The sequence below is a fragment of the Gouania willdenowi genome, chromosome 1 (assembly GCF_900634775.1).
Source record: "Gouania willdenowi chromosome 1, fGouWil2.1, whole genome shotgun sequence".
NCBI classification, from domain to species: Eukaryota; Metazoa; Chordata; class Actinopteri; order Blenniiformes; family Gobiesocidae; genus Gouania; species Gouania willdenowi.
The window spans coordinates 35,574,619-35,590,298 of record NC_041044.1 but is presented as its reverse complement, the minus strand read 5'-3'; the positions used below and the strand labels follow the sequence as shown (position 1 = coordinate 35,590,298).

The following is a 15,680-nucleotide window of genomic DNA, read 5'->3' as shown; positions in this document are numbered from 1 at the left end:
CAGACTTGTTTATTGTCCAGCAGTCTGTGCAGGTGCTGCTTGTCCTTGTTTATTAAGTCTGCCTTGTTTGGATGTGTTGTTGTAGTACAGAGACAGTGTGGCTGTAGTCTGTCTGCTCCCCTGCTCTCCCCTCTGTCCCTGTCAAGTCCACATCATGGCAGATAGCTCAAAACTGACCCCCCACCCCCCACCATTACTACCCTCCCTGTGGGTTTACACATTAACAGGCTGTGGCCCTTCAAATGTTGAAGGTAGTGTCACTAACTATAAATATCCACTCAGATAGTGCCACAGGCTAAAAAATAAACAAATAAAAGAAGCATGTTTGCACCACTTCACAAAGAACAGTTTAGGTTCACTGTGCTTTGTTTACACCTAGAGCATTAAGTTAAGGGTCTCTAGATCCAAAATTTATGACATATTTGTCTGATGGACAAAAAACAAAACAAAAAAAACAATCAGCTACTATCACTGCATTATTCTGGAGAAGCACAAGTTGCTAAGCTTTAAAACTAACATTCAGATGTATCAATAACCTAGCACCTGAACCACTCAGTTATTTTATCCAGAGACAGAAAACAGCAATTACAGTCACCACAGGTTCCATCAATCACAACTGGCAGATCCCACACTGCAGGACTTCATTTGTTTAGTCGGCTTTCATTTGCAAAAGTGCCAAACTGTGAAATCCACTACAAACAGAACTCACGTTTTATTGTTTTAAATGTATTTTACTGTAGTGTAGAAAGGCCCAACCAGGGACAGGAGTTGTGAACTAGCATTAGCTATAAACTCTATGTGCATCACATCAGCTGCAAACTTCTGCATTTATGTTGAATTGCATTGTCCCTGTCAAATAAATACATAAACAAAATATTGGTATGGATCTACAATCTTTGATATGAGATAATAGTATAAAGATTATTCTTTCTTGGGATATAAAACTATTCTTCTTTATGCGACTCCCTCAATTTTTTTCTTGCATTCCCACATGCAGTTATGGCCAATGAAAATAGTTGAAAAAAAGTATTTTTTTCGGATTAAAAATTATGATCAAATTACAGTAGCTGAGGCATATTGCACAGTTGTTTACCGAGGGACCCAAACATCTTGGAGCCCCAAACCCCAACAAACTTTTATCCATTTTTGATTGGCTGGCATGTCCACCAGATAGGATGTATAGCAGATATTTTTGTATATTCTGAGAGAGTTGGTGGAGCTGTATTGCTTTAAACAAATGTCAGTTTCCTATGTGATGTAGGCAACGGTAGGTATGAGAAAAACTGACCCATTTATTATTAACCAATTGGTTACATACATTTTAACCTTCAACATATTATCTACAATATTCCACAATTGAATAAAATAAATAAAAAAATGAATTGCAAAAAATTTGAATTTGATATGATACTCGTTTTCAGGCTGATATCGGACCAATATTCGATATCGGATCAGGACACCCCTACATTTATTATCTCGTGTTCCTTCACCTTAAGTTCTTGGAAGTCACTTACAAGAAAATGTGTTTTATTCTTATTAGGATTTGTTTTAATGAAATGTAATTTCTGGTTGAGGATTTGATTTTTCCAAATACTTAAAGCTGTAGTGGAAAAAACCTAATTAATTGTATTACCTTCATCTGACTGTTAGCATATTGTTACGACTGTTGTGTGATTGATTTAATGTTTGTTTACATTTTTTTCTGGGAAAACCTTTTGGGGAATTATGCACATGTAATTTCATTAAGATTAATCTCCTCCTTGGGCAGTTTTTTTTACATTTATTTAATGTATTGACTCTTACAGACAGCTGTCATGAATAAACAGCAAAACGACAGTTTTAAGGACAAGGTAAAGGGGATATTCAGAATTGGAACGACGCGTCCGCTGAATAAGCAGAGTGAGACTAAACCGTCCGAGGTCATTATCACTGCTGACATTATCAGGGTATGAGGAGCTGCTCTTCTTCACCTCTCTGCACATTCTCACATAGAATCTCCAGAGTATTTCCCTTTTCATGGTCATATTCATTTCTGCCTTATTTCAGGAGCTTCACCCAGACTGCGGTTTAAACAGTCGTGTTCGTACGATGAACCACATCTGTGATCTTGCTAAGACCAAAAAATTTGAAGAGGTGAGATTTTGTGTTTTTTTTTTTTTTTGATTGACGTGGTTATGAACAGCTGCACAGAGGATTACAGTGTGTCCTATAAAATCTGTTATTCAGAATGCAGTGGAGGCCGTGTGGAAAGCTGTGGACGACATGCTGACCTCGGAACAGCCGCCAGAGGCCCGGCATGCTGTTCTGCAACTGCTAAAGGCCATTATACAGGGACAGGTATACATACAAACATTCATAATAAAGCACAGCGCTCACATAACACCAGGTTTGGGGTCAATTACGTTTTACAATTACAATTATGCCGGCAATTATCCAAGTTCAATTACAACTGGATTACATGTTTTTCCAATTAAAATTACAATTATTTTCCCAGTGAAAGTCAATTATGATTCCAATCTCAATTACTAAAGGTAAAATTCAATTATCTACAATTACTGAGCCTTAAATAAGCCCATAAAATGCAACTTTCCTCATGTGTTAGCTGTGATTGTATTTATATTTAAAGAATATATTTAGTTTTTTGTACAACAAATAAATAACTTTTTGCTTGACAAATAATCGTTTGAATAATCGTGATTTCAATTATGACTAAAATAATCGTGATTATTATTTTTTTTAATAATCGAGCAGCCCTAATAACGGGACAGTTATGACCCATGTCTTAAATCAGCTGTAAAATACACTAAATATATTATCTATCATCTAATTTGTTTTTGTATCTTAGTTACCTTGTTAGGCTTCCTAATCAATGAAAATATTGGTATTAATATTTTTGGTGTAGATGCTTTTTTCTGTCAGTATACCCCTAGATTTATATTTTCATAAATGGTAAAATGATGCTGAAGACAAGTGACAGGTAGTGAGAAAAGTTGATGCAAAACACATTTTAATAATTAATTAATAAACTATGCATGTGTAAGACAATGAACTGCAACATGGTTCCCCAGGTTTGCGTTTAATTACATTGTAATTGGCAGTCTTTAATATAATTTCCATGATAATTACAAAGTCAATTTTAGGGACTTAATTACAATTCAATTATGATTACAACAGTAACAGGTTTTCATAATTACAGTTATAGTGACATCATGATTGAAAATAATTACCATTTACGTAATTACACTTACAATTACAATTGACCCCAAAAGCCAACACTTTTATGATTTTTTTCTTTTGAAGGGAGAGCGGCTCGGCCCTCTGCGAGCTTACTTTTTTAAAGTGATCAGAGACTACCAGCCGTGCAAGGAGGACCTGTCTGACCGACTGGAAGTGTTTAAGGCCTTAACTGAGAACGGGAAAGACATCACATACCTGGAGGAGGACATTGGTAAATCCGACACTTGATTTGCAGCTGATTAGATTCCTGCTACGCATTTATGAAAATGCTTTTGTGAAAGAACATGTCATCCAGATTTGTCTCCCCTGCTATGAACGTTTAGTTTAACGCTCTCTAGATAAAGTCAGAGCATCATGGTAATCATTAACTCAGTAATGGCTACATTAATGTTGGTATTCTACAATGAAACTGAAACATAGGTTTTGATCTCTCAGCACGATTCGTCCTCCTGTGGATGGACATCGGTCTGACTTCTGACTTTCTTCATGTTCTCGTGAACCTTGTGAAATTCAACAGCTGCTACCTGGACCAAAACGTCTCCATCATGGTCCAGTGAGTCAGTTAAACACAGAATTATGTCATTTACAAGAAATGCACACTGACTGGCTTCTTCTCGCTGCTTCCGTTGCTTTCTTTGTAGAAAAATATGTCTGCTGTGCAATAGAACGACATCCTCAACAGATATTGAGGTACATTTTAAATTTTTTTTTGAATCTGTAGTCATCTCCTTCCAAACGTTCCTTTGGTTGGTTTGCTGGTAACTCTATCACGTCAATGTTACTTTTACCATTTTTATTAATAGTTGGATAATCACAAGGACAAAGGTGTAATAAACAAATACTTTTAAGAAACATGTTTGTTTTTGTTGCTCCCAGGTTGCTATACAAGTACTCGATGCAGTGGTGTGTTACAACTGCCTGCCCTCGGACTCACTCACTGTATTTATTATCACCCTCTGCCGTACCGTCAATGTCAAGGAGTTCTGTGAATCCTGCTGGAAGGTGAGCAGCACCAGAATACTTTTTTATTTAAATCAGCCCTGTAAGTGGATTCTTAGTCAATATGATATCCGCTCTTCTCTTTGTCTACAGTTAATGAGGAAGGTGCTGGGGACTCACCTGGGTCACAGTGCTATTTATACCATGTGTCGCATCATGGAGGAAAGGTACCGTCTCTTTGTTCAGCAAACACTAAGTTGTAGAGATTGCACAATTGCCTGACCTGTGAGTGTCTTTCCCCACAAACTATCTGCTGTCTTCAGGATGTACATGGAGGATGCACCGCTGCTGAGAGGAGCTGTGTTTTTTGTTGGAATGGCACTGTGGGGCGCACACAGACTCCCTGCTCTGAAAAATACTCCCACTCTTGTTTTGCCGTCTTTCCACAAGGTAAGAGTGCATTATGTAAGTACACCCCCAGGTTTTTGCTGATTTGACACTAGGGGGAAAGTTTTAAAAATGCCTTTATTCTGGGTGTTGCTCCTAGAGTAGTTAAGACACGTCCACTCACAGCAGCCTCGCCCCCACATCTCTGCACAGTTTTTATTTGTGTTTTATTTTATTTATTTATTTGAGTAGGGACAGTACTTATCAATGAACATACAACAACTGTAGATACGTCAGTATTTAGCCATAGGCTATTTTCTATCTGTTGTCCCTAGACAGACGGATGTAAAAAAAAAATAAAAAATCACACTTAACAATAAAACAAGGCGAGTCTCAAAACAATATACAACAGGATTATATACAAGACAAGGAATAGAGGGATCTTAAAATACAGTAACTTTACATTTAAATGGAACACTGGAATCAGAACAACTACACTATTTAGGGAATAGACAGTATACAGGGCAGAGTTATTAGCTTCATGTCACATTGATTCAAACATTATTCAACACGTTGACGCTGAGATATTTTTGTTTTTTTATGTACAGCCCTTTGTTGTTTTTAAAGTGCTCGATAAACAAAGTTCAGTTTAGTCAAATGTTCTATTAACAAATAATAGCAGAATACAGATGTCAATAGTACTGCATTAACATGAATCTGTGGCATTAAGAAAAAGAAGAGAAACTTTGTCTTCCTTATTTGATAATTCTTTGACTGACGTCTGTTCTGCAGGCTATGTCATGTGCCAATGAGGTGGTGTCCTATGAAATTGTTCTTTCCATCACGAGACTCATCAAGAAGTACGGCAAAGAGCTGCAGGTGGTCACATGGGACATTCTGCTCGGCATCATAGAGCGACTGTTGCAGCAGATCGAGGTATACACACACACACACACACACACACACACACACACACACACACACACACAGCTGTAATCAATCATGGGTTTGGACTAAGTCTCTTTTCGTCCACACAGACAATTGGTAGCGCTGAGTTGAAAGCCATTGTCTTTGAGTTGCTGACAACAGTGGAAGAACTATACGAGCAGAACGGCTACCATGGTTCCACAGAGAAGTTCTTCAGTCTTGTGGAGAAATGTGCTGATAAAAGACCTGTGAGATTTTTCTCTTTTTTTTCTAACATCGCTGCCATAGTCATCTTCTCCAGTGCTGGTACCTCATTCTGATGGCTCTGTGTTATGACAGGATGCATCAGTGCTGACCCTCATCTCGTACAGGGCCCAGTCCATTCAGCCCGCCAAGGACGGTTGGATTCAGAACCTTAACCACCTCGTGGAGAAATTCTTCAGGTTGGAAGTTCATGCATTCGGCATCTCTTCTTATTTCTTTATGGTTCTGTCTTTATTCATTTCTACATCAGCCTTGTATTCTGTGTTGTTTTCTTTTTGGATCTTCATTTGAAAGGAATGAGACACGCAGCATAATTAGGATCGAAGTGCTTCACATCCTGTCCTTTGTGCTAAATACCAATCGACAACTGTACGAGGTCTGTCTACGCACACACGCACACACATACAGAGCTTTGTAATTGTCACAGATAATAATATTTGACATGGACAATACAAAATTAATTCAGAAAATGTCTTTTTGACTCCAGGTCCTTTTTTTCTCCTTATTTTTGGTGCGTGTGCATGCGTTTCCTGTGCAGTAAATATGCTCTTGCTCAGCGTCTGCGTGCCTTTACTTCAACACGGAGGTTGTGTTCGAAATGTCACACTAACGTACTATACACTACACATTCAATGAGTACGTAATGTTTAATATATACTATTAATATGATTAGGATGATGACTGATGACCGTTCCCACTGAAGTATACTTCCAAGTTTCCCAAGATGCCTTTCGAACATATGAAGCACACTGAGGCTAAATATCTCAGTTGATTTGCCTCCTTTGAAAGTTCCGAAAACGATTTAAACAAGAAAGTGACCAAGTAAAATGTCAACATGTGGTTATTTGATCCATAAAACTCATGGAAACACATTTCATTTTGCAGATTTTTTTAGACTCGCCCTTGTGCTACTGACCAAACTTCAGGTTCACTTCAAAACAAGAGCCCTATTTACAAAATGGTTAAAAAACTAATGGAAGACAAGAAGAGATGCTTTGGTTTTGAAAAGGGGATGTTTGAAGCCGGTCCGAGAACGATTTTACATTCCGCTTTCAATGCATCATGGAATGGTTGGGTATGACTAGTGTGCCCACAGTGCATACTTGAAAAATGTCCAGATATAGTATACATCCGGGTACTCAACTTTTGCATACTATCTAATAGGGATGTAACGATTAATCGTAAGGCAGTTAAAAATCGATTCATAGGTATCACGGTTGATATCGATTTTCTGACAATTGAATCGCAGTACTTTTTTTAACCAGCAGAGGGCGCTATCCGGAAGTGTTGGCGGCGGGCGGAGTCTGCTAATACTTTCTTTCTGGCTGCCTTCTACTCTTAAATATGTTCATAAATGATTTATTACCCCTTTAGCACCGAAAGAATATCTGTAATATTACTTGAATATCTGTAAAAGTCACAGTTTTCTATTAACTCTGTCTGCTAGCATAGCTTCTCTTCTTCACTGCAAGATATCTGCATGCCAACCGACCACTGGGTTACCAGCGCCCTCTGCTGGTCCAAACAAATATGACGTAAATCAGTGCAATGACGTTTTTTTTTTTTTTTTTTTAAAGTCCAATTGTTAAGGCACAAAATACATTTTCAGTTGCACTTTTAAAAGAAAAAGAACTATTATGCAGTTTTGCATTGTTTATTATAGAACCAGAATTTAAATTAATAGGCTTCATTTTCATTTGTATTATTGCTTTATTTATTTAATTCAAGATTTATTTTTAGTTAAATTGCATTGTTTTGAATAGTTTATCAAGGAATTATTTTGACAATGAAAAATAAAAGGAAAATAATACAGTAATTGTCTACAGTCCCATTTTGTAAATGAAAAAATCGTGAGAGAATCGTATCGTGAACCCAGTATCGTGAATCGAATCGTATCGGGAGTTGAGTGAATCGTTACATCCCTACTATCTAATGTGAACGCACAACATGCAAATTTTGACATCAGACTTTGTATGAGTAGTATGCTAGTATGCCATTTCACACACAGCCCGAGTTTAATCAGAAACAGTCAAGTGAAGGAGTTGTGAGTGCAAAAGCAGAAGTAACAATTCTCCATTTAAGCTTGTCTGTAATATTTTATATTGTGTTTAAGTATTGATTGATTGATTCTGAACAATCCAACCTGTTTGTATTTTCCTGAGCAGGATGAGCTGATAGAGACGGTAGTGATTCCTCAACTCAGTGGCATTGCTGAAGATCGGGATCTGGCGGTCAGAAAACAGGCGGCCCAGCTACTGGTGGACCTCGCTGAGGGCTGTAACACGCATCACTTCACCAGCCTACTGGACATCATCGAGCGGGTGCACATTAGATCTACCAAAGCACATGATGCATCACCACACATGTCATTTTTGCTTCATCTGTATCTTTGCCATTTCTTCCAGGTGGCCAGCCGCTCCATGGTCAGTTCAGGGCCTCAGGAGGTTTCTGAGAGAGACCCCACTGCAGAGTCTCCCATGGAGGATGTCAGGACTGCTATACTGGGCCTGTTGGAAATCTTGCAGGTAATACACACCTTGAATCTTTTAAATCATCTTTTTTTTTTTTTTGGAATGTTGCGTGACACACCTGCAATCACGAAGGTTCGAGGTCAAGAGATACATTTTCTTTGTTTTTGGAAACTATATGATGCACCAGCACACTTGGTTTACCGTGAGACCTTTTTTATTCACATAAAGCAGACATAAAAAGCAAAAACACTAAAATAGAGGACCTTTAAGAATATGTAAGAAATGTAATGCAATCATATGATGTTAACATTTTCTCTTTTGTTACCAACTAAAGATGAAACACTTTAAAAAGCATCAAGAAAAACAGCAAATATAAATTACTACATATATGCTCACTACTGGCGGTTGTCAGAGGAAATGGAAGGAATCCATACTGGTTATCCAATAGTGGAGTCTAATATCTGTGCGAGTCCTTAAAAGTTGAAAAGTTGTCTTTCTGCCCTTCCCCAGAGCAAACTTTACAGCCTTCCTGCCAACCACGCCAGTCGTGTGTATGAGCTGCTCATCAGCCATGTGCAGCTTCACTACAAGAACAAGTACTGCTCCGGTATTTCCTCCAGTATTAGATTACAGGTAGGACTGGTCCTCTTCATTTAAATGTTTTTCTGTTGATGTGCCACTAACCTGCATGTTAAATCTGTCTTCCATATGCACATATTTCAAATGTGCATGCTGGTATGCTGACCTTGCTGTTTTTTGTTTGTTTTTAATTGCTTTTTGCTCAGGTGTTTGATTTCTTCCTGATGATGAGAGCAGACTCCCTTCATCGTCTGGGGGTTCCCAACAAAGATGGGGCCATTAGATATAGCCCTTATTGCTACTGTGACACAGGGTGAGCACACTGAGCACAAACACATGAACGCATACACACTCAAAATTGCATAATTCAGGCCTTCATAATCTCATGGGTTTGTTCTCACTCCATTGTCTAATAATACAAACTTTCATTTGTTGCTTCAGGGATATTGAAAAGCGCGAAAAGAAGTTGACGGGAACAACATCTCCACCAGCTGGCAGCACTGCTAATCTAACCACTTCTACAGCTTCAATGCGCTCTACCTACTTGCCCTACGCTCCTGCCTTCTGTGTCCTCCTGCAGTGCCTCAAGATGGTAAACCCTATTATTACCTAATCATAGTGTTACTAAAGTTTAATCACAGTTACTGAGCCTGACATGAATAACTTAATTAAAGTTAACCTTCCTCTTGTGTTAGCTTTCTGTTAGCATCTCTTACGATAATGGGTCCTAAATCACATAAAATACACTAAAAACAAATATCTATCATCTAATTATTTCCTATGGTTACCTTGTAAGGCTTCCTAATCAATGAAAATGGAGATTTTAATATTTTTGGTGTGGGGGCATCTAAGCCTTTTGTATGTCTATACACCTCGATTAAAATTTTTTTTAAATGGTAAAATGTGGGACACCCCAAATAACATTTTTTTTGTCACATTTGTTATACTGTGTAACAAATACAGATTGGCCAGGATTTGCCACATTTTCCATGAAATTGGCACCTTTTTTGCACCGCGATTGTGTTTTTCACTTCTAGCGGGTGCAGTTCTGACTCTACCTGGGAGAAATGCACAAATTTGGACTCGGGCGGAGCAGACCTTTCCGCTGGCCCGATCTGGGCACTATTGGAAAACCAATGGGAGAAGCACTACCGACGCTAGAGCCGCTTTCACACTGCTCTCTCCCATAGACACACTACACGAAGGCGGTGCCCTTCCCAGCGCGTGGGCGTGGTTCCAGTGCCTCTAACTGACACGCCCCCAGCGTTTCAGAGCAGAGAGAAGTGCCTGTTTTTCCATGATTTGGAGACCTAATTTTATATACTTAGCATTTTTTTTCATCCTTCAAATTTGGCTCAGTGGTGAATGACACATGTTTCTGTGGTGTGACAAATTTGTCACACAAGTTTATTTCTGCTTTACACAAACTTTAATAGACATTTTAGTTGACCCCATTTAAATTTCAGGCAAACACACATGGGGTCACGATCCCAAGGTTTAAAAACAATGCTTTAGTGAGATCTCAGTGAGATAAAGACATTAGCTTGAATTGGCTTGGTCTTCATTGATTTCAAGCTATTTTAATGTGTTTCGTAGGAGACAGATTGGAAGGTGCTGAAGCTGGTCCTTGACAAGCTGCCGTGGACACTGCAGTACAAAGTGCTCCTGCTTACCTCCCCCTGCAGCTTAGACCAGCTCTGTTCTACCCTCTGTTGCATGGTAGGCTAAATCTATCAGTTCATGTTAGTAATTGTAGTAGTAAATCATACCCACGTTTGAATTAAATCCCTTGTAAATTCTTCTTCATGTCCTTGTTTGTAGGTGACAGATCGACTGATTTCAGAGCGCTTAAAGAAAACACCAGAAGGATTTTCCCGCACAGATGTTCAGCTTGCAGTGGTCCCCGTCCTCACAGCGATCACCTCCTACCACAGCTACTTGGAACAATCTAGACAGGTTTCCCAATTTCTCCCAATCAAGTTTCTGGGATCCTCATACCTGAATATTATCTTTGCAGATTGTTTCAACCTGTAGGAGATTCACATTTGGATGAAACATTTCTGTTTTATTGAGCAGGCATATGGGGCTTTGGCATGCAAAGAAAGGGTGGGGGAGAAGATTAATACCTTTTTCTTTCTTTTTGCAGAGGGAGTTAGTTCAATGCCTAGAGACTGGCCTCATTTATCGCTGTGCCAAACAGTGTGTGGTAGCTCTTACAATGTGCACGGTGGAGATGCCTGACATTATGATCAAGCTTCTGCCTGCTCTTATAGTCAAGCTCACCCACATCTCTGCTACGGTTGCCATGGCATCTCCAATGCTCGAGTTTCTCTCTAGTGAGCCTTAACTACTTCTCCTATTGTTAAATTCAAAAGATTTTGTCCGTCAGTAAATGGCCAAAGCTGCAAGGCATCTTAAAACCAAATGTTTGACACGGTGCATTTTGTTTGTTTCAAAGCTCTGGTGCGTTTGCCCCACCTGTATGCCAACTTTGTAGCTGAGCAGTACGTCAGTGTGTTCGCCATCTCTTTACCGTACACCAACCCTTCTAAGTAAGTGCTTACACAAACATCAGCATGGTTATCCTCTAAGTAAGCAAACCTATCCTGACCAGTTTTTTTTTTTATTTCCATCAGATTCAACCAGTATATCGTGTCCCTTGCCCACCATGTGATTGCCATGTGGTTTATACGCTGCAGACTCCCCTTCCGTAAAGACTTTGTTCAATATATCACAAAGGTAAAGTAACAAAGGAGACATCTCAAATACGTAATAGTATAGCTTTTAATGTGTTTTATTTGTTTGTACACATCAGTCAGAATTTTATGACAACCGACGGAGTAAATAAATCACTATGATTGTGCTCAAGCCCTGACTTGTGTCCCAGTAGCTTGGGCTATGACTAATTAAAAAAAAATGTGAACAAACACTATATCAAAATCTATCTATATGTACCACTAATAAAAACGAAACTAATTTGTCAATGGGGCAAAACCAAATCTTAATACAATTCAATATCAGGGTAATAACTGTTAATTGGATCTTTAAAAAATGCATAAACTCTTTGAAAATAAAATTTTAGGCAACTAAATCTGTTGCAGATATCGTTGACTAAAATATAAAGCCTTTTTGTTGACTAAAACTAGATTATAACTGAAATAGTCCTGACGACTAAATTTGGATTCAAACTATATTGCGTTTTAATCAAAAGTAAAAAATAAACAAAAATTTGCTTTTAAAATAACACTACTGTGTGGTTCCTCCTGTTCTAGGTAAACATGTTTTTTGGGGAGTTGTTGTTAAAAGCAGGGGAAAAAAATGCATCAGTGAGAATTTAGCAGGAACACAATGTGATGGTGAAAAAGCTGACCTGAGCATCCCTGGAACTGCACGTCCTGTGACATGTTTATGGCCTGCAGTGGCCAATATTCATCAAAAAAGGTTCCAGAGAAGTAAAACTGGGACAGGGAATCTAGTGTTATTTGTGTATGGGGCTGCTTCAATATTAGCTAATATTCCACAAATGTTAATGTGGATAAGATAAAGCAAAGTTTAGGAGAGTGTAAAAGAGCACAATTAACCAAAAGGCTCATTAAATGTTATTTTGTATGAGACACAACCCAAACCAGTAAAGCCTAATTGACATGCACTCTCATGTCTTCTATTTAGGGTTTGCGGTCCAATGCCCTGCTGCCGTTGGATGATGGCCACGAGCAAAGTCCATTTCGTGCCAGAAGCACCAGTCTTAACGAAAGGCCGAAAAGGTAAAGCAACACATTCAAACACGCAACTGTAGAGGGCGATGTACAAGCCACGAGACACTGAAGCTGGATATGCCTGCGTTATAGGGTTGGGGGTATATTAAGGTAGCTGGGGACTCTGTATTATATGGCACAATGGTTGTAGTTAATTTTCTCAGGTTGCCATGGTGATCACCAGTTTTTTTTTTTTCATTTGATTTTCACATTTTATCTGTGTTTTGTTTACTTTTTTATTTTCTAAGAATTCACTTTTTTATATTGGTAACACCTGTGGTGAGCAGAGTAAGACAAACGCTAACGTAACATTAAACGATTGGGTTTATTGTTGACGTGTTTCTGTGCTCTGCTCACCACACTGCCACACCACTTTTTCCACTTTCACATTTCATTTTTAAATTAATTTAGCGACAATTTCTACAATTATGAACGAAAAGGGAAATACACGCACTTTTTTTTTTTTTTTTTTTTTTTTAGCATCTTCCAAAAATTGTAGGATTAGAAACTTAAAGTAAACAACAAAATATCGAAATCCTTTGTTTTCGTAGACTTTTTCGATTTGTAACTAATGTTTTGAATTCCCAAATTATTAAACATAATAATAATAATTTTCTCATGTTTTTGTTTATAACAAAGTGCCACAACTTATTCAGATTGTTTTTGCTTATTTGGAAGATAAAACAGGATTTATTGTAGCTGTTTTTAGAAACACCAAGTTGAAGTAGAAAAATGGCATTTCCAGAGAAAATATAATTGAGAATGCTCTAAGATTGAAATGCTCTGTCCAGTTCAAGGCTTTGGTGGATTTCCATTCATTTTTCATTTGTGAGAACATCATATTGACTCGACTGACCAACAAGCAGAATGCTGTACTGAAATTGACTTTCAATCCTTTATATTTGCTTTAACCCTTTTTTATCAGAAGTTAATTTCTAGTAGCGTTAACTTCTTCTGCATTGCGAGCGACAGTAACTTTAACTTCACTTAATTACTGCTTATTGTTTCTTTGACCACTTTAGATAGTTATATATAGTATGTTATTTGTAGGTGTAGGTATGCAAATCCAGCCAATATCAAACTGGTTCAAATCCTCACACCAGCCTATTGTTCTCACTTGAACACATCAACTGTGTGGAAAACTTAGTTTCTGTATAATGTACAGGAACCTGCTCAAAAACGGGTGTCTGGATGAAGATTTTAATATTGAATTTTTTTTACATCAAACAAACGCACACAGTCCTCATCAGTGTGTCAACAGTAGAAACCTGCTAACTTGAGTTTTTCAGCTACTTTTCGTCCGCTCACCCTAAGTGTTTCACGTTGAATCATCACCATCCCTTTTCTGCTCAGAACCTGCTGAAGGGTTGGAGCTCAGCACACAAACTAACTCAGTTTTTATTTGGTAAATCAGGAGGAGTTGTGATGTCAACAATTTAGTTGGAGTTACTAAAAACTGCCATTCCAGAATAATTTTTAGATACGCTGTGCTCCAACCCTTGTTATTTAGTCTAACATTTTCTTTTCCAGTTTCATTATTTTTTGTCATTTTCAACCCCTCTATGATAAGGCTTGTGCTGAGTCCATTCCTGCTGTTGGATTGTTCCCGTACAAGCCCCCTCGTCTCTCTATAAACCTGCTATGTGAAATAATGTTTATTTGGTTGCTCTCCTGAATATTTTGTGTGTATTTTTTCTTTCTCAATATCTAAAGCTGTTTGACCCTGTTTTAGCTTGTCTATTTTTGTGAAAAGTGTATTTTTTTAAATATTTTTTTTTTATAACTGTCCTTTTTCTTTCTCGGCTCTCCTGTGATACTGTTCATGATGTTCGCTGCTGTTAATTTTCACCTTGTTTTGTGTTTTTCTTTATTTGACCTCCCACCTCTGCTGCCTCCTGCGATCGGGTGCTGCATTGTGGTTGTGGTTTTGGGGGTGGTTGTGTCGTCCTGGATTCTTTCCACATTGCTCCTGCTTTTTTGCACCTCAATGTGACCCCTGCCCTTGAACCTTTACGGCCCTGTACTCTGCACTACCCCCACCTCCCCCACATCCTCATTGTGACATTTACCCCTGGTTCACCTGTTTGTGTTGCTTTGGTACACGGGTGATGAATCCTACTTCGTACATCCTCCTTTGTACACTTTCACACCGTACTTATCCTCGCACTCCCAAACCACTGCCACTCCACCGGGGTGATCCATGCTTTTACCACTCAACACCACTGTAACCACATGCTGGCCACGCCTCCCTCGCTGTTTGCCTTGGATATTGGTCACCGTTCAGCCTGCGAGCGGCTAAGGTGGGAAAGGCTGCGGCGGTGGTAGCCAATAGCAGCAGCTCTCCAGTTAAAGAGCTGAGGGACCTCTCGGCCATGGACGCGTTCCGCTCCCGCAGCATCAGCGTCTCCGAACACGCGGTCCGCAGGTCAGAGAAGAGCATTCTTGGTAACAAAATAATAGAACAACGCTAACATGTGTATCTTTCTCCATATGATGGGTAATGTGGGTGAATTAGACTCATTGTCACGTGGGTTCAGTTGGGATGGTGTGATGCCAGGGACGCCCCAGAGTGGGTGGTGCATGCTGGCGCAGCGTTTGTCAATTGTTTTTTGGGAGTTTTTTTGGGCTGGGGTTCGTTACTCACTTGGATTTTGAAATAGTTATTTTTGCATGAAGTTTAAAGAAAACATCCGGATCCACGTCGATGTTTTTATGTTTGATTTTGTTTTAACATGAAGTTTGCTTCCATCCTTTTTTTGTTTAATTTAAATTTTTCAGTTTGCTTTTGTTTCTTTTTTTTTGTTTTGCTGGTGTATTTCTGAAGAGTTTTGATTGGCTCAACACCAAATGACTGGCAGAAGGGAATAAAGCAATGCATGTGTAAATGTGATGGTGGGATCTTTAGACCAGGGGGCGTTCAAACTCAGTCCTGGATGGTCACAATCCATCTTCATGTAGCTCTGCAGAATGCCTTCTAACAAACCTGTCCTTTTAATTTGGGAAACATCTCAACCCAACAGGATAGTTGGACACTAGATCTGGGTTTGGACACCCCTGCTTTAGATCTTCATCCTGGTTTTCCCCTTCTGCTAGTGACTGAGATTGAATAACACAGCACTGG

General features: G+C 38.8%; 1 protein-coding gene across 3 annotated transcripts in view; it reads left to right on the top strand.

Moving 5' to 3' along the window:
- LOC114468250 (tuberin-like) overlaps positions 1-15,680 on the top strand; it is a 33,000-nt gene that overhangs the window by 263 nt on the left and 17,057 nt on the right. For 2 of the 3 annotated variants that reach the window (XM_028455160.1, XM_028455077.1), the window contains exons 2-26: positions 1,806-1,946; positions 2,047-2,133; positions 2,227-2,337; positions 3,301-3,448; positions 3,673-3,790; positions 3,879-3,927; positions 4,114-4,239; positions 4,330-4,403; positions 4,500-4,626; positions 5,356-5,499; positions 5,601-5,738; positions 5,830-5,933; positions 6,049-6,130; positions 7,920-8,075; positions 8,160-8,279; positions 8,736-8,858; positions 9,011-9,117; positions 9,246-9,396; positions 10,401-10,523; positions 10,626-10,760; positions 10,951-11,140; positions 11,263-11,356; positions 11,441-11,543; positions 12,474-12,568; positions 14,844-14,984. In XM_028455160.1, coding sequence (XP_028310961.1) covers positions 1,815-1,946; positions 2,047-2,133; positions 2,227-2,337; positions 3,301-3,448; positions 3,673-3,790; positions 3,879-3,927; positions 4,114-4,239; positions 4,330-4,403; positions 4,500-4,626; positions 5,356-5,499; positions 5,601-5,738; positions 5,830-5,933; positions 6,049-6,130; positions 7,920-8,075; positions 8,160-8,279; positions 8,736-8,858; positions 9,011-9,117; positions 9,246-9,396; positions 10,401-10,523; positions 10,626-10,760; positions 10,951-11,140; positions 11,263-11,356; positions 11,441-11,543; positions 12,474-12,568; positions 14,844-14,984 — 2,978 coding nt within the window. In that variant the 5' untranslated portion in view covers positions 1,806-1,814. The remainder of the gene's footprint in view (positions 1-1,805; positions 1,947-2,046; positions 2,134-2,226; positions 2,338-3,300; positions 3,449-3,672; positions 3,791-3,878; positions 3,928-4,113; positions 4,240-4,329; positions 4,404-4,499; positions 4,627-5,355; positions 5,500-5,600; positions 5,739-5,829; positions 5,934-6,048; positions 6,131-7,919; positions 8,076-8,159; positions 8,280-8,735; positions 8,859-9,010; positions 9,118-9,245; positions 9,397-10,400; positions 10,524-10,625; positions 10,761-10,950; positions 11,141-11,262; positions 11,357-11,440; positions 11,544-12,473; positions 12,569-14,843; positions 14,985-15,680) is intronic. The other variant, XM_028455237.1, reaches the window with a different exon arrangement.